General features: G+C 45.0%; 1 protein-coding gene across 1 annotated transcript in view; it reads left to right on the plus strand.

Moving 5' to 3' along the window:
* The window catches only part of POLN (DNA polymerase nu), a 307,936-nt gene that overhangs the window by 152,197 nt on the left and 134,550 nt on the right, over positions 1–21,189 (plus strand). The window contains exons 13-14 of the mRNA XM_077478450.1: positions 3,682–3,739; positions 9,162–9,239. Of these exons, the coding sequence (XP_077334576.1) occupies positions 3,682–3,739; positions 9,162–9,239 (136 nt within the window). The remainder of the gene's footprint in view (positions 1–3,681; positions 3,740–9,161; positions 9,240–21,189) is intronic.

A 21,189-nucleotide genomic window follows, 5' to 3' on the forward strand; every position in this document is an offset into this window, starting at 1 on the left:
GGTGGCTCTCCAGGGACTTGGAAAATATGAGGATATCATCGAGATAAACCACCACACACAATTGCAACAAATCTCGGAGGACAGCATTAATAAATTACTGGAAAACTGCCAGGGCGTTACAAAGGACAAAAGGCAATACCAGGTATTCATAATGGCCTGTTCTGGTATTAAACGCAGTTTTCCACTCGTCACCCTCCTTAATGCGCACAAGATTGTATGCCCCTCTCAGGTCAAGCTTTGTTAAAAACCGTTGCTCCCTTGAGGCGGTCAAATAACTTCGTAATCAATGGAATTGGGTAGGCATTCTTAATCGTGACACGATTGAGACCCCTATAATCTATACAAGGTCTCAGTTCACCGCTCTTCTTTTTCACAAAGAAGAAACCAGCACCAGCAGGAGAAGAGGACTCGTGGATGAAACCTCGAGAAAGTGCGTCAGCAACATATTCCTCCATGGCCTTATCCTCCAAGACCGACAAAGGGTAAACCCGGCCACGAGGAGGTATGGCACCAGGTTGAAGGTCAATTGCGCAATCATAAGGCCGGTGTGGAGGCAAACTACCAGCTTGACCTTTATCAAAGACATTGCCAAAATCACGGTACTCCTCCGGCAAGGAGGGGAGTGAAGCGGTGCACAGGACCTTGGATACCTTCAGGAAGCATGTCTCACTGCATTGTGGTGACCAGGAGAGAACCTCAGCACAGAGCCAATCAAAAGCGTGGTTGTGCCTCTGTAACCAAGGATAACCAATAACCAGCGGAAATCTGGGTGAGGAAATAACTTGGAATTGGATTATCTCATGGTGAAGAGCCCCTACAGCCATGGACAACGGAACCGTCTCATGAGTCACATGGGTAGTCTGTAAAGGTCTCCCATCAAGAGCCTCAATGGCAAGTGGAGTGTCACGCAGCTGCAGCGGAATCGAGTGCTGCGAAACAAATGCAGCATTAATGAACAGGCCTGCAGCCCCAGTGTCGATTAGAGCCTGTATCTCGATGGACGACTCAGCCCAAGAAAGGGTGACCAAAACCAGGGGCTTATCCTTCTGGATAACTGGGGACGAAACAACGCCACCTAAGGTCTGTCCATAACTGGACCTCAAGGTTCGGGCGTTCCCTGGACGGGTAGGACAAGACTTCAAAAAATGACCTGCCTGGCCACAATAAATGTACAATCTCTCCCTCCTCCTAAAGGCTCTCTCATCCGCAGAGAGACGTGTGAAGTCCAGGTGCATGGGTTCATCTTCACTGACCAACTCGGTACCAGGAGGCATGGGAGGTGAGGAAGGCATGGGTGGGACTACAAAGCTCGGAGGCAAACGTACAGGAGGCTTCCGCAAGCGCTCCTTAAGAGAAAGTCTTTCTCTGAGTCTGGAGTCAATGAGGATGGCAAACGAGATCAAGCTCTCCAGCTCAGTGGGTATATCTCGGGCTGCTATCTTATCCTTGATGGAATCCGAGAGACCATGAGAAATAGCAGCCACGAGGGTCTCATTGTTCCAAGCAACCTCTGCTGCCAGAGTACGGAATTCAATGGCGTAGTCGGCAACAGTTCTCGTACTCTGTTTGATGGACATGAGGCACTTGGCAGCAAAAGTAGAGCGTGCGGGAACATCAAAACCCTTTTAAAGGAGGCCACAAACTGAGGGTAACTCAAGACAACAGGTTTTTGCGTCTCCCATAGAGGGTTAGCCCAGGCCAAGGCTCTCTCAGAAAGCAAAGATATCACGAAACCTACTTTGCTTCTGTCAGTGGGAAACGCCTGGGGCAGCATTTCGAAGTATATCTCAACCTGATTGAGAAACTCTCTGCATTGAACTGGATCGCCCCCAAATCGCTGGGGAAGGGTAGCAGAACCAGACGTACCTCTTATAGAGGTAATACTCAAGGCGGGTGCCTGCACAGAGACTGGCGCAGCAGCAGGGATGGTCTGCAACTCAGGTTTTACCAGAGCAGCCACCGTGGGGGATTCCAGGTGAGCCGTGCGATTCAGGAGCGTTTGTAACGCTATGGCAAACTGATCCATGTGGTGATCTTGCTCATCCAATCTGGAAAAAATATTACCAACAAGTGGATTGACTGTATCTTCTGAATTCATGGCCTTCGCGTACTGGCAGAAACCATGAAACAGACTGAGACAGAAGTACAATCAAATCACACTTGTTTATTAATAAAAATAAAAAGGTAAATAGAAAAAAGTGTAGTCAAGCATAGCCAGAGTCCTGTAGCCAGATCGGGTAGTCAGCCAGTCCAAAGTTCATTAACCAGATCGGGTAATTAGCCAGGCCGGAAGTCAGGGATCCAAGGAGAGCAACCGCAAGCAGGATAAGAAGCCAGGTGGGATGTCAGCAAGCCAGTCTTGAAACAAACAGCAGGAGATGGATCCCTGTGATGTGACCAACACGAAGGCAAATGAAAAAGTGAGTAGGAAGGCTTTAAATAGGCAGGTCAGACGAGCTTCATCGGGAACAGCTGGTAACTGTGGAAAGAGAAGAGAGCTGGCAATTAGCTGACAGCTGAGCGGCCAGCCCAGAGGAGGAAGGGCTAAGCCAGCCCTGACAAGTACACAGTACACTAACTGTAATTACTGCAGCTGCCTGCCTGTGGTATAGGATTAGAAGAACACCAGCAATTGGGGTAGCTTTAAGTGCACACTGTGCCGAGTACACTGTACACCAACTGTAATTACTGCAGCTGCCTGCCTGTGGTATAGGATCAGAAGTACGCCAGCAATTGGGGTAGCTTTATGTGCACGCTGTGCAGAGTACACAGTACACCAACTGTAATTACTGCAGCTGCCTGCCTGTGGTATAGGATAATAAGAACACCAGCAATTGGGGTAGCTTTATGTGCACACTGTGCAGCGTACACAGTACACCAACTGTAATTACTGCAGGTGCCTGCGGTATAGGATCAGAAGAACACCAGCAATGGGGGTAGCTTTAAGTGCACACTGTACAGAGTACACAGTACACCAACTGTAATTACTGCAGCTAGGATGCATATATATATATATATATATATATATATATATATACACAATACACTCACTGCAGCTAACTGACTTGCCTTACATAGTGTGGAGCGTGTACTAAACCCCCTGAGCCATAAAAAAGTACAACATGCTGCTTTAGTCTTGCACAGAACTGTACTGGAACGTGGTAAAAAGCATCAAAATGCACCGGACCCTAGTACAGTAAAAAAGAAGGAAATCTGGAATGCATCTGGAAAGGCATCAAAGAGGTGTTAGAAAAAGCACATGCAGAAACGCATCCGGATCGCATATGGAGGCTCAGCCCCATCCACTGATCCCTCAATGGCTGTGTCTGAGCATTGAGGTAGCTGGGAGTGGGGTGTGAGCTGCATACTGGAGGTTTTTTTGTTGTTTTTTTTTGTCTGTGGACAATGGTTCCAGTTTGCTAAACTTTTTTTCACAGTTCAACCCACATTCTCTCATACAGTATATGAATGTGTAAGGTCTTCTAACCAAAATTGGCAGTTCATACGGAAGCTGACAGTTTATCAATGGCATTGTTCATCACTTTACCTCTTTAAAATTATACCCTACTTCATTTTACCAGTGTGTCATCGTGGTGAATAAAAAAGTTTGCTTGATCAGAATATACAGCTGGTTTAGTCATATGATAGTAATAAACAATCTTGTATGTATTTGTCGTTTAGAACATCCAAGGTGTTTCGAAGCTTGCAGTGCAGTTTGAAAAGAAACAAAATGTATCAGGTGATTTTTTTATTTTTTTATTTTTTGAGAGTAACTATAGAACATAGTAACTACAAATCTGTAGAGATTTGTTTTAGAATTGTGGCATTATTCTTCATAGCTTCAACTTGACATTTTTTGCCAAGAAATAAAACAAAGAGCATTTCTAATTAATTTGTTGTTTGTAAAGCTTATCTTTTAAACCTCTGCACCCAACCCTCTTGAATAGTACAAACAAATGTACTGTTTTATTCCAAGTGATGCTGTCACAAGGGCTCCATTGCAAGTATTTGTGGTGGCGGCCAGTGGAGGGTCGGCAGGGGCCCTAGGTGTCTTCTTTAAAAGCAGATGCACCTTGCCAGGTTACAACTCCCTGAGTCATCTGACTGCAAACATGGTGTGGCTGCTTCTTGGTAGTTGCTTCTATTGTGGACCAGCAAGTGAGTGGTATTGAGATCACATTCTCTGTGAAAATAAAAACTATTCTCAAATTTTTGAGACATTGGAGCCCCTAACCATAAAAAGATGCTCTTATCTGTAATGGGTTTGCAACATCCTAATTTAATGGACATGGATTGCTTGTGAGTAGAGTTCAGGTTTAGCTTTGGTCAAGAATTAAAAACCACCATTTAATATAGATAAGAATTCTGACTTTTCATACATTTCCTGTAATCCCCTGCACAGTACCACGCAGTATGGGAGAGGGAACAGCCTGCATTGTGAGCAAGCCAATCGAGGCTCTAATGCTCACTGGGAAAATACTTAGCAAGTGAAGAGAACATTGATGATTTCATCAGTGTGCCTTACTTTACCATTCAAAGGCTGGAGTGGGTCCTGGACTAGAGTGTGTTGCTTAAAGCAGAACTAAACTCTCTTATCCTTTACAACCAAGGAAGCTTCCATCTTAGCCTCTGTATGATCTGCAATTGCCATTGTGCTGCACATGTGATCAATTATGCCACCGGCCATTTAAGGGTTTGACAGTTCAGTTGAGAGCACAAGTTGGACCCCTTTCACATTGAGGCAGTTTTCAGGCATTTTAGCACCTGAAAACTGCCTCTCATGCCTCCCCATTGTGAAAACCTGGTGCGCTTGAGGGACGGGAGAAAAAATCCTGCAAGCCGCATCTTTAGGGTGGTGTAGAAGTGCTGTATACATCGCTCTTACAACGCCCCTGCCCATTAAAATTAATGAGCAGCGCTTCAGAAGCGCTGCAACGCGCAAGGGTTCTTCGCTCCGCTACCAGGGGTTAAAAGCACCCTGCTAGTGGCCGAAAAGCGCAGCTAAAACGACGGTAAAGCGACGCTTTACCGCTAAAAGACCCACCACCCCAGTGTGAAAGGGGTCTAAATTGTGACAGTTATCATTAACACTATTCCTTGATGGTAAGTGTGTTGGGATTGGGAAACCGTTAAATTTATGGGTTTAGTTCTGCTTCAAAGCAGAGCTAAACCCATCGATTTAGCCCTTAAAAAAAAACTTGCTATGGGGGCAGATGTGCGTGCTTGCTTCTAAGCCTGGCTGTGTGTTTGTCCATAGACACACACAGCCCAGCTGGGCCCCGCCCCTCAATCCCTGCTTTTGTTAACAGTTGCAGGAGCCAGTGACTCCCGCTGCCTCAGCAAGCCCTGTGAGAGTGGGGAGGGGACTGCTATAGACAGGCACATCGCTGGATTGAGTATTTATGGTGGTGATTAGGGATGAGCCGAACACCCCCCGGTTCGGTTCGCACCAGAACTTGCGAACGGCCCCCGCGTTCGTTACGAACGTTAGAACCCCATTGAAGTCTATGGGACTCGAACGTTCGAAATGGAAAGTGCTAATTTTAACGGCTAATATGCAAGATACTGTCCTAAAAAGGGTTTGGGGACCTGACTCCTGCCTCAGGGGACATGGGTCAATGCAAAAAAAAGTTTTAAAAACGGCCGTTTTGGCGGGAGCACTGATTTTAATGACGATTAAAGTGAAAAAAAAAAAGTGAAATATTACTTTAAATATGGTGCCTGGGGGGTGTCTGTAGTATGCCTGTGAAATGCCACGTGTTTCCCGTGTTTAGAACAGTCCCTGCACAAAATGACATTTAACGGAAATAACACCATTTAAAACTGCTTGCGGTTTTAATGTTATATCTGGTTCCTGCAATATGGTTGAAAATCATTCAGAAAAATGGCATGGGTAGCCCTCCCTGCCCATTACCAGCCTATTTGGGTCTTGTACGCATATTAAGGGGAACCCTGTACCCATATTAAAAAAAGGAAATGCGTGTGGCCCCCAGGCCCTATATACTCAGAACAGCAGTATACAGGCGGTGCAAACAAGACAGGGACTGTGTAGGTTTGTTGTGTTAAGTTGAATCTGTTTGTAATTTTCAACTGGTACATTTTTAAAGTGTAGCTCCAGTCAAAAAAACTATTTTTAAGCTTTTTGGAAAACATAGGGAAGGGTTATCACCCCTGTATAATTTGTTTTGCCATCTGTCTTTTTTCATCTCACTTGCTGCTGTCTCCTTCCGTTTGCAAGTAGGAGATGTTTGTAAGTTGGATGTTTAAAAGTAGGGGCCTGCCCTATATTATAGCGGTATGTACTGGGTACAGAGCACGCAGACAGCACGCACTATCTCCTAACACTACTGACTGCAAGCTCTATTATTAACCACTTGACCACTGGGCACTTAAACACCCTTAATAACCAGACCAATTTTCAGCTTTTGGTGCTCTCACATTTTGAATGACAATTACTCAGTCATGCAACACTGGACCTATATGAAATGTTTGTCCTTTTTTTCACACAAATAGAGCTTTCTTTTGGTGGTATTTAATCACCTCTCAGTTTTTTTATTTTTTGTGCTATAAAAGAAAAAAGACCGGAAATTCTGCGAAAAAATGAATTTTTCTTTGTTTCTGTTATAAAATGTTGCAGATTAGTAATTTTTTCTTCATAAATTTTTTTTTACTGGTTACATGTTTTGAGTTGCAGAGGAGGTCTAGGACTAGAATTATTGCTCTCGCTCTAACGTTCTCGGCAATACCTCACATGTGTGGTTTGAACACCGTTTTCATATGTGGGCGGGGCTTACGCATGCGTTCGCTTCTGCATGCGAGCACATGGGGACATGGGCGCTTTAATTTTTTTTTTTTTTTCATTGTTCATTTTACTTTATTTATTTTAGTTTGACATTTTTTCCCCCAAAAATATATTTTTGATCACTTTTATTCCTATTACAAGGAATGTAAACATCCCTTGTAATAGGAATATGGGGTGACAGGTCCTCTTTACAGTGAAATCTGGGGGTCAATATGACCCCACATCTCACCTCTAGGCTGGGAAGCCTGAAATAAAAAATAAAAAAAAGATTCTGGCTTTGATCGTACTGGCGAGTTGGTAGAAGCACCGGAGGGCGGTGAGGGGTGGGGGGCGTCTATGGCTGGGTATTTCAGGGTATCTCCGAGTATGGCTGGGTATCTCCGAGTATGGCTGGGTATGGCAATTTATGGCAGGGTATTGCAGAGTATTGGCGGGGTATTGGCGGGGTACTAAAGAGTAATAGCAGGGTACTGCAGAGTATTGGGGAGTACTACAGAGTAATGGCAGGGTACTGCAGAGTAAAGGCAGGGTACTGCAGAGTAATGGAGGGTACTGCAGAGTAATGGCAGGGTACTGCAGAGTATGCACTGGTATTGCAGAGTATTGGCGGGGTATTGGCGGGGTACTACAGAGTAATAGCAGGGTACTGCAGAGTATTGGGGAGTACTACAGAGTAATGGCAGGGTACTGCAGAGTAAAGGCAGGGTACTGCAGAGTAATGGCAGGGTACTGCAGAGTAATGGCAGGGTACTGCACTGCAGAGTAATGGCGGGGTACTGCAGAGTAATGGCAGGGTACTGCACTGCAGAGTAATGGCGGGGTACTGCAGAGTAATGGCGGGTACTGCAGAGTATTGGGGGGTACTGCAGAGTAATGGCAGGGTACTGCAGAGTAATGGGGGTTACTGCAGAGTAATGGGGGGACTGCAGAGTAAAGGCAGGGTACTGCAGAGTAATGGCAGGGTACTGCAGAGTATGCACTGGTATTGCAGAGTATTGGCAGGGAATTGAGGGGTTAAATTCGGTGAGCAGCGATGTGGGCACTGCAGATGCAGCCCACATCGCTGCTGACACCGATCTCTTTCCCCTCCGCTGTACCGATCGGTACAGAGAGGGGAGGGAGGAACCGGCGTCATAACATGACGCCGGTTTGTTTACAAGTGATCACTCCGTCATTTGACGGAGCGATCATGTGGTAAACGGCCGCGACGAGCGGCCGTTTACCGTGATCCGTGCTGCGCCGGGTCCTGTGGACCCGGCGGTCATGGATGCTCTCGAGTGCGCGCCCCAGGGGGCGCGCGAGAGCAGAATTCTGGGAGGCCGTTAATTAACGGCCTCTCAGAGTTAAACAACCGCCCTGAAGCCGTTAATCGGCAATGGGCGGTTGTTAAGTGGTTAAAGATAGATCACTAGCTAGCTATATAGGTGAGGTGAATATAGTGGTGTATACTGCGGTCAGGGCACAGACAATAACCACTACACAAGAGCAAGATAGGAAATCAGCCAAAAACGATTGGTGTGTAACTGTGTTGAAGGTACACAGAACACCCACTGCTTCAGATTCCAACACACTACACGAGGCCGCCTCAAAGGCGGCCTTATATAGTGTGGGGCGTGCACTACACAGCCTGAGCTATGATTGGCCACAGGCAGGATGCCTGTGGCCAATCATGGCTCTCCTCGCTGCTGGCGCTGCGATTGGCCAAGCATGCGGGGTCACAGTGCATGCTTGGCCAATCATGAGCCAGCAATGCACTGCGCCATCGCAGTGCATTGTGGTCCGCGCGCGCCATACGAATTTTGACGCGAACGGACCAAGAGTTCGGATTTTGCCGAACGCCCGAACAGCCAATGTTCGAGTCGAACGTACGTTCGACTCGAACACGAAGCTCATCCCTAGTGGTGATGGGGGAATGCTGCCACTGAGACATTTTTTTCTCTTAATGCAGGAGAAATGTCTTGGCTTTAGAACCACATTAGGGAGCATTTTGGACATGCTTTTTTTTTTTTTTTTTTTTTTTTTTTTGTGGTTTGGTATAAAGAATGAATATACATACTGGGGGAGGGGTGCACATTTTGTTCTGGTGTTTTAGCCACCTAATTTTATGTACATGTAATACATTTTGGTATGTACATCAAGTAATTAATTTCTGTATAGGTGATTTAATAATCTATTCGAATAATGCCCTGAAAATTTAAAAATGATGAACGTTAATACTAAAAATTATTTTAAAATATGATATAATTTACATGTATAGAAAGCTGTTAAATAATCTAGGTATGTGTGGAGTTAGATATGATGTGAACATCAGATCTCTGAACTGCTACTAATGGCTATTTGTAAAAATTATTTAAACCAGGAGAAGACCGAGAAATAATAACAATTAATCCAAGATCCGTGTTTGTATCTTCCAAAGGCCACGTTTTCCTTGCAGCAGGCAAGTCATTTTCATTTTTCTGCCACACTACATCCTTTTTCTTTGTCAGTTTGATGCAAATTATATTTCATAATGAATTGTTTGGATAATTGGTTAGAAATGGAACACTTGTGACCACCAGAGGGAGCCTGCTGTCTATGTTTCTTGTCTATGCACTTATTCAAGTAGCTCTCTCTTGTGCGCTACTTAGACTGTCATTTTTGTGATAAATTGTAGAAAAAGTTGGAATATTTTTATTTATTATGCTTACTTTTTAAAATGTTATACAGATGCAAAATATAAAAATTAAGAAAACAATGGCACTGAATAACTAATTAAAATGGTAATAAACTCCAAACCACAAATTTAATATAGTGCAGCTTACCAATGATTAGATGTGGCTGCATTCGATTTTATTTTTTAGGCTTTTTTTCATCTAGCCAGTAACACCCCTTCTGTATTAGAGCGCCTACACTGTGGATGAAGGAGCACATAGCGCACAACAGACAGCAGCATTGTCAGTCTGAGGGGAAGGGATGTGTTGGAAGAAGTAGGAGACTTAAAGTGAGGACGGAAAGTATTCAGACCCCCCTAAATTTTTCACTCTTTGCTATATTGCAGCCATTTGCTAAAATCATTTAAGTTCATTTTTTTTTCTCATTAATGTACACACAGCACCCCATATTGACAGAAAAACACAGAATTGTTGACATTTTTGCAGATTTATTAAAAAAGAAAAACTGAAATATCAGATGGTCCTAAGTATTCAGACCCTTTGCTTAGTATTTATTAGAAGCACCCTTTTGCTCTAATACAGCCATGAGTCTTTTTGGGAAAGAGGCAACAAGTTTTTCACACCTGGATTTGGGGGATCCTCTGCCATTCCTCCTTGCTGATCCTCTCCACTTTTGTCAGGTTGGATTGTAAACGTTGGTGGACGGCCATTTTTAGGTCTCTCCAGAGATGCTCAACTGGGTTTAAATCAGGTCTCTGGCTGGGCCATTCAAGAACAGGCACGGAGTTGTTGTGAAGCCACTCCTTTGTTATTTTAACTGTGTGCTTAGTCATTGTCTTGTTGGAAGGTAAACCTTCAGCCCAGTTTGAGGTTCTGAGCACTCTTGAGAAGGTTTTCACCCAGGATATCCCTGTACTTGGCCGCGTTCCTCTTTCCCTCGATTGCAACCAGTCGTCCTGTCCCTGCAGCTGAAAAATACCCCCACAACTTGGTTGGGGGCGCAGTCTATGTCCAGACAGGTAGCTTTGCAACTGGCAGAAAATAAAAGATTTTTCCTACAACAAACACTTTGAGGAAGGGGAATCAACAGGTCATATGCTGGCTCTGCTGGCAAAGGCTCAGGGTTCTACACCTATGGTTCACTCGCTGTGCGATTCGCAGGGGGTGACCCACTCGGACGCCCCTGGGATCTTACAGATATTTCGGTCCTTTTATGCAGACTTGTACTCATCCAAAGTGCAGCCCGGTGACGGGGAGATTGTGAGCTTCCTGGACGGATGTGATATTCCATGCTTGTCTGCGTCGGATGGGGAGCTGTTGAATGCCCCCATAACAGAGGATGAATTGGCCTCTGCACTGGAACACTCCCATAATAATAAAGCTCCGGGGGCAGATGGCCTTCCATCCGAGGTATACAAGCGTTACGCTAGTGTTCTACTGCCCACTCTCTTGAAAGTGTTTAACAACGCCCTAGAGACAGGGGTTCTGCCTGCTTCTATGGACGAAGCAATCATAATTGTACTCCTAAAACCGGGTAAGGTAGCGACATCACCGGACGCATACAGGCCCATCTCCTTGCTCACGACGGACGTTAAACTATTGGCTCGGGTATTGGCAACGAGATTGTCCCTGGTAATACATAAACTGATCCATAGGGATCAATCAGGGTTTATTCCCACACGTTCGACTGCCCTAAATATTCGCCATTTATTTCTAAACCTACAGGTCCCTGTGGATAACCCCAGTAATTAGGCCGTCCTCTCGCTGGACGCAGCTAAGGCCTTCGATAGTGTTGAATGGCCTTATCTGTGGAAAGTGATGGAAAGGATGGGGTTAGGCAGTACATTTATTAGCTGGGTCCAACTATTATATGCTAAGCCTACGGCTAGAATTAGAGCTAACGCGTAACTCTCATGCCATTCATGCTGTATAGAGGCACTAGACAGGGGTGCCCTTTGTCGCCCCTGCTCTTTGCCATGGCGCTCGAACCACTGGCAGCAAGAATGAGGTCGGCTCCGGACATTGTTGGATTCTGCAGGCCCACTGGGACGGATGTGGTATCACTATACGCGGATGACACACTTATTTACCTGGGGGACACACAGGGTTCCCTAACAGCAACTATGCACTTGATTAACCTATTTGGTACATTATCCGGTTTCACGATAAACTGGGACAAGTCTGTATTAATGCCCTTATCCCCTTTAACGGCACCTCTACCCCCATGCGCAAACATGATACAGACGGTTGCGTCCTTTAAATACCTGGGGGTACAGGTATCCCCTGAGGTGACGAACTACGCCAATCTGAATCTTCTACCGCTATTACTTAAGTTCAGGGAGAAATGTAAAACTTGGTGCAAACTACCGCTATCGGTAGTGGGAAGGGTGAATCTCATCAAAATGGTATGGGCTCCACAATTGCTCTACGTTTGTCATAACTCGCCGACCTGCATTCCGAAACGTTGGTTCAAAAAAAATTGACTCTCAGTTTAGGGAATTAATATGGTGTAGGAAGACGGCCAGGCTTAGTTTACTTACCCTGCAATATAAAAAGGACGAGGGGGGGTTGGCACTACCACATGCGAGATTGTATTTCTTGGCTTCGCAGCTTCAACACTTGGGTGGTTGGGGGTCGGATGATCCCCTGGACCCGATACGTAGGATACTTGATGACACTGTCGCCCCGGACACAGCATTGTCCAGGTTGGAAGCAGGCTTCCCTCATATGGACAGGAGTTCCCCAACTATTATATTACTGAATACCCTATGGTCCCATGTTAAACGACTGCTACAAATACGTGGTTTCCTTGGTCTCACCCCTATTTGGCGGAACGCTAACTATGGCGAGCTTTTTAAGCTCAAGGGATTTGGTAACTGGAGAAGGAGCGGCCTCCGGTACCTCTCGCAGCTGTATAGTGGCCGGGTGCTGAAGTCCTTCATGGAAATACAGGCTGAGTTTGGCATACCGCGTTGGGACTTTTTTAAATACTTACAATTACGACATGCGCTACAGGCGCAAGCCCGCAGTATGCAGCTTTGCCTGACGGACCATGCTGTAGTACATGGGATATTCATGCAAACTGAACAAAAGGGTATGATATCTAGGGGGTATGACATGCTTCTTGATGCAATGCAAGACCCGGCACATCTCCCATGTCGGCAGAAGTGGGAGGCGGACCTGGGGCCTATGGACGTGGAGACCTGGAACCTTTGCTTTTCCTTCGCTCCGTTGGTGTCGGTATCGGCCTCCCATAAACTCTCCCATCTATATCTACTGCATAGGGTTTATAGGACGCCAGTTAAACTGCACAGCTGGGGTGTTAGGGGATCCCCCCTTTGCCCAAAATGTATGCGGGACCATGGGGATCTCCTGCATATGTTCTGGAGGTGCCCAAAACTAAAAAGGTATTGGGATGAGATCCTTGACACTATCTCTTCTGTATTCTCTGTTAGTATTCCGCGGTGTCCATTGGTCTGCCTGTTGGGGGCCCTAGACGAAGAATCGTTAACGCCTTCGGCTCATACTGCCATTATTCGGTTATTATATGTAGCCAGGAAATTAATAGCACGATTGTGGATAACACGCAGGGTTCCCACCAGGCAGCAATGGACGGACCAAGTGAACCAGATGCTGATCAGGGAAAAAATAACATACCAACACAGAAACGCACCGCACAAATGTAATGCTATGTGGCAGGGATGGCTCGAGGTTCCGGGGCTAGCCCTCCACCAACTTATACAGGACAGACTTTTACAGGGCTGAATGTGGGTCCAGGGGCATGTGCATGGAGGCACATAGACAATCTTAATCTCTTCATGGGGCTAATTCTATGTCTCTCCCTCTCCCGGCATTTATGAGGGGTAAGAGGAGGGACCAGCAGGACTGGGTAAAGGGATGCTGGACGTTGTGCATAACACTGTAATTATATAGCTGTCCCAAAATGCAATATGGTCTCAGAGAGAATGCCACTTTTGTTTCTGTTCTTGGTTTATTTTTCTTATTTTTCAGTTTTAATGACATTTCCTATGTCTCAGTGGGCTACAAACCGGGTCAATTTGTACTTTGTATTTCCAGTATTCCTTTAGACGTAAAAACCATTACTGCTGTACGACTGTATTTCCGGTCTATGTTTGGTTTGTACCATATATGTTTTGCAATAAAAACTTATTTGATTTTTTTTTAAAAACACCCCCACAGCATGATGCTGCCACCACCATGCTTCACTGTTGGGACTATATTGGACAGGCGATGAGCAGTGCCTGGTTTTCTCCACACATACTGCTTAGAATTAATGCCAAAAAGTTCTATCTTGGTCTGATCAGACCAGAGAAACTTATTTCTCACCATCTTGGAGTCCTTCAGGTGTTTTTTTAACAAACTCCATGCAGGCTTTCATGTGTCTTACACTGAGGAGAACCTTCCGTCGGGCCACTCTGCCATAAAGCCCCGACTACAACCTTCTCCCATCTCCCGACTGCATCACTGGAGCTCAGCCACAGTATCTTTGGGTTCTTCTTTACCTCTCTCACCAAGGCTCCTCTCCCCGATAGCTCAGTTTGGCCGGACGGCCCGCTCTAGGAAGGTTTCCGGTCATCCCAAATGTCTTCCATTTAAGGATTATGGAGGCCACTTTGCTCTTAAGTGCAGCAGACATTTTTTTGTAAACCTTGGCCAGATCAGTGCCTTGCCCCAATTCTGTCTCTGAGCTCTTCAGGCAGTTCCTTTGACCTCATGATTCTCATTTGCTGTAAGGTCTTATATAGACAGGTGTGTAGCTTTCCTAATCAAGTCCAATCAGTATAATCAAACACAGCTGGACTCAAATGAAGGTGTAAAACCATCTCAAGGAGGATCAGAAGAAATGGACAGCACCTGAGTTAAATATATGTGTGTCACAGCACTTAGGACCATGTGATATTTCAGTTTTCTTTTTTTTAATAAATCTGCAAAAATGTCAACAAATCTGTGTTTTTCTGTCAATATGGGGTGCTGTGTGTACATTAATGAGGAAAAAAATGAACTTAAATGATTTTAGCAAATGGCTGCAATATAACAAAGAGTGAAAAGTTTAAGGGGGTCTGAATACTTTCCGTCCCCACTGTAAATACACTGACAAATTGAAGCTGAGCTACAGGAAACCATGTTTTCCTTTTTGGGATAAAGGTTTTACATAAATAAAATCTGATCATTTTAAGCACCCCTGTCAGTGTTAAATGGCGTGCTTCATTTCTGTAACTGCAAGATAGCATTTTTGTTGAAAAACAACAGACTTACTGGCTGGATCACCAGATGAAAATAAAAGAAAGAAAGTCTAAAAAAATAAACAAATGGAACCATCACGTAAGAATTGGTAAGCTCCAATATAATAAATGTTTGCTTTTGGGTTTAATACTGCTTTAACCACTTGCCGACTGCGCTATAGCTAAATGACAGCTACAGTGCAGTCGTCCATTTCCGGGAGGGTGTCAATAGAGGTCCTCCCAGAACACCCTGCCCCCCGCATACCTCCTGTGAGGATTGGGCTTGCTCTGTGACCATTGTGTTCTTAGGACACAGCTGATTAAAGATCAGGGTAATGGGCTAATCACTGCGCCCCTTTACCATCTGATCAGCTGTGTCCAATTACAGATGATCACATGTAAACAGACTTGCAGACAGCATTACCTTCCTACCACACTGTGTCTGTGGGAGGAAAGGAGAGCCGTTAACTGTCATGACTGCAAAGACATTGTTCACACTGATAATCAGGGCACTGCGAATCAGTGCCACCTATCAGTACCCCACCAGTGCAGCCTCATCAGTGCCCATCAATGCAGAGGAAAAATTACTTATTTGCAAAATTCTATAACAGAAACTAAGAAAAATGTTTTATTTTTTCCAAATGTTTGGTCTTTTTTTGTTTGTTTTTCAAAAAATAAATAACCCAGCAGTGGTTAAATATCACCAAAAGAAAACTCTATTTGTGTGAAAACAGTGATAAAAAATGAGTTTAAGTACAGTGTTGCATGACTTTTCTCCGTGTGCGGGAAAGTCCGTTCATTTCAAAAGTCCGGCGGACTAGCACACAGACGGCCGGATTGTCTGCTGAACTCGACTTTTGGGGAAAAAAGGGTCAGCCGGAGCCCACACATGGGCGGATAGTCTGATCATGTGTACGCGGCATTAGTGTTCCAGTGAGCACAGGACTCTGCTTTTCAGGTCAGGCCAGTATATTTGGGGATCTGTTCTTCCTCTTGTATAAATACTTACCATTTGTGATGCTGATGTTGAGCAAAAAGGAACCAGTTTGGCGGAGCCAAAGAACAAATGTGATGGCAGCATAGAAGCCTCACAGATTGATGGGATATCTCATGGTGTATGGCTGTTTGTCAGCTGAGCTTATTTGCCTGAGATCCAGACTTTCTGGTAAGAAGTGTGTGTATCCTGGTGGCCTGGATTATTTCACAACACTGGTTTCTTTTGGGATTTACGCAGGATTATGGTTATTTACAATTGATTTGAATGTCACTTTTAGAGACTTTATTTCAGTTTGTTGGCTTTTTTAAGATTTTTTCCTTCTCTATATGTGGCTTGCATGAATATTATATTTAAAGAGAGAGCGTGCCTTTTTTGAGTATCTCCTTGTTCATTCATCTGTTAGCCAAGACTCAATGACTTCTACCAGATCAGCCAGATTTGTTATCTCAAAGACCCAATAATCCACCCTGCTGCTTGGTCGTCCTTGCAGCCTGGCTGTTGAACCCCAGGTTCTGAGAGACTGATGAATTTCAGAAAGCTTGTAAATCTACCTCCTGCACGGTTCATCATTGTATGTGGAAAAACCTATTTTCGGAGTCTCTGAGGGCTTCCCCACATGCCTTTTAAGTGATCCGTGTTTTTTCTTTCCTTTTGTTGGGCATAGAATAGCCTCTAGTACCCTCAAGGGTCAGGTGGCTGCCCTGTTTGTTCTTTTTCAATTGCTAACAATTTACAGATTTGTACTCCTATTCAGGAGGTTGCATACGTTATTCCCCATATTTGGCCTCCACCACAAATGTATGCAAGACGAAACCAGAGAAAATTCCCAGCTCAATTCATCAACCAGTCTGCTTACCAACCGAAATATCCTGTCTAACAGTATGCGTTAAAAACAGGGGTTTAGTTAGCACACATTTGCAAACGCATACGTAAGCTGCAGGGCCACTTAATGTCACGCTGTATTACCTGCAGTCCTAACTCTTCTAAATTTATGAGAGTCTCCAGCCATACATTAATTCTAATGGATAGATAGGGGGCAGGTAGGCCTGGAGGTAGCCCAGTTCTCCTTAAAGGCACAGGGGGCACACTGGACACCAAGTACATAGCACAATGGCAGCAAAGGTGTCCAGTGTGTCCCCTCACCAATATTTACACCAGTAACAAAGAGATGGCCCCGATCTATACCTATAATTTACAAGGGTTTAGGACTACAGGTAATACAGAGTGCTGTGAAGGGGCCCTGCAGCTTACGTAAGCATTTGCAAATGTGTGCTAACTAAACCCCTGTTTTAAACACATACTGTTAGACAGGTTAATTTGGTTGGTAAGCAGACCTGGGAATTTTCTCTGGTTTTGTCTTGCATGCGTTGCCCTTCCATGTGCTCCTTGCTGTGAAGGCCAGTTATAGATGGGGGGCTGGGGCCATTTTGTTTTTTTGGCTTTGTTGGTGGAAAGAATTTAGCTCTCACAGGGAAATGAGCCTGGCTTAGCTAGCGGGATAGCAATGTGTTCTAGGGTGTCTGTGAACTCTGCCCAATATTATTAGTGATTATTTGCACATAGTTGTATATCTGACCTGGGAATTCTTTCTCTGATACTAGGATTCTCACTATGCCCCGCAGATCCAAGGTTTTCAATTGAAATTCGAAACCACTTGTGTGATCTAAATTGATTAATAAAATGTAAAATTGTTAATTGCCGTCTTGCATTCCTTCAGATAATTCGTACGATGTGTAAAAACTATTTTTCGGCCCCCTTTTCATCTACTGTCAAAGTGTACAAACTTATCACTGTACATAGATGTATGAATGGGGATAAGGACTCTCCTTTGCAATACACTTAAATGATTGTAAACGATCACCTTGTAAACAACATATTCAGATTAAAATGCTCTCCGGAGCCCCGGGTTGAAGCACTTAATGACGTGGAGCTTTCCAAGTACCACTCATCCTCCCCACTTGAGCCACCATCCTCAGGAGAGGACCAAACAAACAAATGTTCCTGTGATCCATAGCGCTCCAGCACTTCTGGTGAACCCCAGTCTATGGCCCTGCCCTTGCTTCCCCTGTCCAGCTAACCTGAGGAGTCCCCCTCTACTACTGGCGGCTCCTTCTGAACAGGTTTAACAAGGGGCTTACTGGTGACCGGGTCTTCCGGGTGTTTCCCTGGGGACTGCCCAACAACCTCCACAGTCTCTTGGTCCATGGCCAGGCCACAGGCCTCCCCCACAAATCCTACCTGGACCTCCGGTACTCCCGACTCCTGAGTCTGGATCTCCACTGCAGTTGTCTCTGATGTTGCATGGCCCTCTCCGGCCTTCCGAGTCATCCGGATTTGAGGCAGGCAAAGTCCGGTAGTGATGCTGGCATAGAAGTATCTCACCTCCTGCTGTTCAGGTCCCAGCCTTATCAGCTGCATGCTGCAATGGCTGCACCAGGCCCAAGCGTTCACCCCCAGAGTAGGCCTCCGACAACCGGGACAGAGCAGGCATAGTCTCTCCACTTCATCCAGGACTTCTAGTGCCAGGCCACCGGTAGGTTCCAGGTGAATACCGGTGTCAATAAGGATCTGGTCCTGCATATCGGTGTTCTGCTGAACGGTGGATGTGCTCTGAACACTCCACGCCATCTTCCTCCGCTGTATGGGCAGCACGTGGCACGCAGGACGCTGGAGTGATGCCCTTTCCTCCTGGGTGTGACTCCACCCTTTGTCTTGTTGGTCCAGCGCGCAAGGAACTGTAACCGTTCATTTCGACAATGCACGCCAGCGACCCCTGGAGGCAGGCACAGCAAAACTTTAAGTCAATGCAGCAATCACTAAAACACAGTTGAAAATGTCACTTGCGATGCCTCACTGTAAGAAACCAACAGCTCCCTGGTTCCTGGCCGCCCCTCCCTTGGTGTCCATGTTTTATCCATGGGCTACAGTGACATGTGCACATTTTCATCTGTTAAAGCAGGACAGTCTTTTGCTGTTGCTACGGGTAACGTGTTAGCAGTACAGTAAAATATCTCGGTGAGACCTCCATGTAGCACACTACTCCCTTGGGAGCTGCTGTGTAGTTCATACCATACTGCCAACATACATCCGTTCTTCCACCCCGCATGATTCACAACAGACACAGTCAATAAAGGTTGAACAGATAACTTTTATTCCTCATGCTGCAGTCCATGTGTAATGGTGGTGATAGGAAGTATGAGCTGCCTCCTCCTTCTAGTTCCTCTGAGTAGCTAGAGTCCTTTCCCTTAGCGAACTGACCAGTGCTCCTCTGAAAAGCACCTTGGTAATTGGATGCTGGAAGTCCCAGGCCTCACCTGCCCATCTTGCCTCCTGCAATCTTCCCCGGGCCAGTTCAGGAAAGTTCAGGTCAACCCCGATCTACTCCTTCCGCTTTGCAGCTAATTCCCGTGTCTTGAATATAAGGCCATCCCAGCCGGGATGCCTGGATTAATTCCCCAGGATTTCTCGGACGATTTGCTGTGCTGAAACCACCCAGCACTGGGGCCTCTGTAACCTCAGGCCTGTTCATTGGAGTTACATTTTGGCTGCTTTACTGGACTCAGTCTCTTCCCATCCTCCCCAAGAAGCATGTGACCTCAGAATATATATCAGTCCTGCCCCTGCCCGTACAAATTAATGATTGGGCCAGGGGCCATATACACTGCCTGCACTCCAGTCCCTGGGCAGAGTACAGGTGGTCACACCCCCCTCTATTCTATCACTCCTCCCAAACCAAATTAACCCACCAGGCCTAAACAGTGTAAGGCGCTGCCAATTTCACCTATCTTTAACCTGTTAGCACCCACCTAAATACCTTTTTTTTCCTTTTTTTTATAAGTGATCACATTCCCTCTGCTCTCAGTTGCATAAGAGCTGGCTCACCACAGCTAGAGAACTGACCATGGTGTGCTCTATTGGTTGGTGTGGTCAGGTTTTAATAGGAAAGCAAAGGGACTGTCAGGGAACACCAGGGATGTTTACATAAAGGAAGTAATACAAAAATAACAGGAGACTTTCTCATACAAGTACATGGTACAGCAGGCATATATCAGGAATATGATGTTTTGGGGTAACAAATGCTTTAACTCTGATGAGATCATAATATGCAATGGGGGTTGGAAATGGAACACCCCTTTATTTTCAGTGCAAATGATGTGATGTTGTAAGGATTTAAAAGAATAATTTTGCATTTCTTTGTGCCAGTCAGGTAAACAGTTAGGGCATGCTCACTAATTAAAGTGGTATTAAACCCTAAACCCTAAGTTTTATACAATGCAGCTTACCAATCATTAGATGTGGTGGCCGGTTTAGTTTTCTTTTTTCCCCTCTAATTTCACCTGGTGATCTGAGCAGTAACACATCTCCTGTATAACAGTGCCTGCACTTTGGATGAAAGAACACAGGGGGCCCCTTAGGACACAGTCAGTCACTGTGTCTTATATGGCCTTGCCAAGAGAGACCCTGCATGAGTGGGAAGATCTGTCCATACAGGATCAAAGAGCCTTTTTACACAATACAGAAGATTAACCTCTTAAGTTCCACAGTGAGCATAACAAGCATGCTGTTACATAGTTACATAGTTAGTCAGGTTGAAAAAAGACAGAAGTCCATATAGTTCAACCACAAAAAAAAAATCATACAATCCCATATACCCAATTCTATACCCACAGTTGATCCAGAGGAAGGCGAAAAACCAAATGTCATAACAATACAAAACACTTAGGTCACTTTCACACTGAGGCGATTTACAGGCGCTATAGCCTCTTCTCTCACTCCACTTACCGCCGATGCCCCCGCACCTCAGTTTGAAAGTGCCCTTATGTTTGATCACAGAGTGTTTTTTTGCGATACAGACATACAAGGATATTATACAAGGATATTAGGGAGACAATTGTGTATGGATTCTTATTTCTAGTTTGTAATCTAGGGGTTAGGTGTTGGTTTGAGTGATGGAAAAACCATTCCACCGATTGCTAATCTCAAACAGATCAGAGTGTCTACCATGATTTGTTTTTTTGTGGGGATTTGTTGCAGGCAAAATATATAGCAAAATATGGCTGTACCAGGGTTCTCTTTCTGGCTCAATGCATGTAAAGAAGATCATGGTCTGTTTGAGTTATATGTTAGAGAATTCAAAGGGAATCTTTATGTTTTATATTGATTTTGGCATTTCGTATGACCGCTATTCCTGCATTCTTGTAGGAAAATCTTTTTCTCTTAAGCCTCCAGCTTTACCTACCTGCCATGTTCTTAAAAGATAATTTCCGAGAAAAATTTAAATCTAATACTTTATCGGGAATATGTGTATGTATTACAAACCCCACAGCACTCAAATAACATTGTGACTCCCTCCCCTGTAAGGAAACAAGATATCCTGTTTTCCTGAAAATGCTCTTCTTTTTTTTTACATTTTGAAGATCGCAGTGAATGGAGTTGGAATCTGTGGCATAAGATGATACTTTTTTTTCCCCAGTAGTTTCTGAAATAGAAACCAAT

Source organism: Lithobates pipiens, unplaced genomic scaffold, assembly GCF_037356315.1.
Source record: "Lithobates pipiens isolate NorthernLeopardFrog02 unplaced genomic scaffold, aLitPip1_a1.2 Scaffold_13, whole genome shotgun sequence".
NCBI classification, from domain to species: domain Eukaryota; kingdom Metazoa; phylum Chordata; class Amphibia; order Anura; family Ranidae; genus Lithobates; species Lithobates pipiens.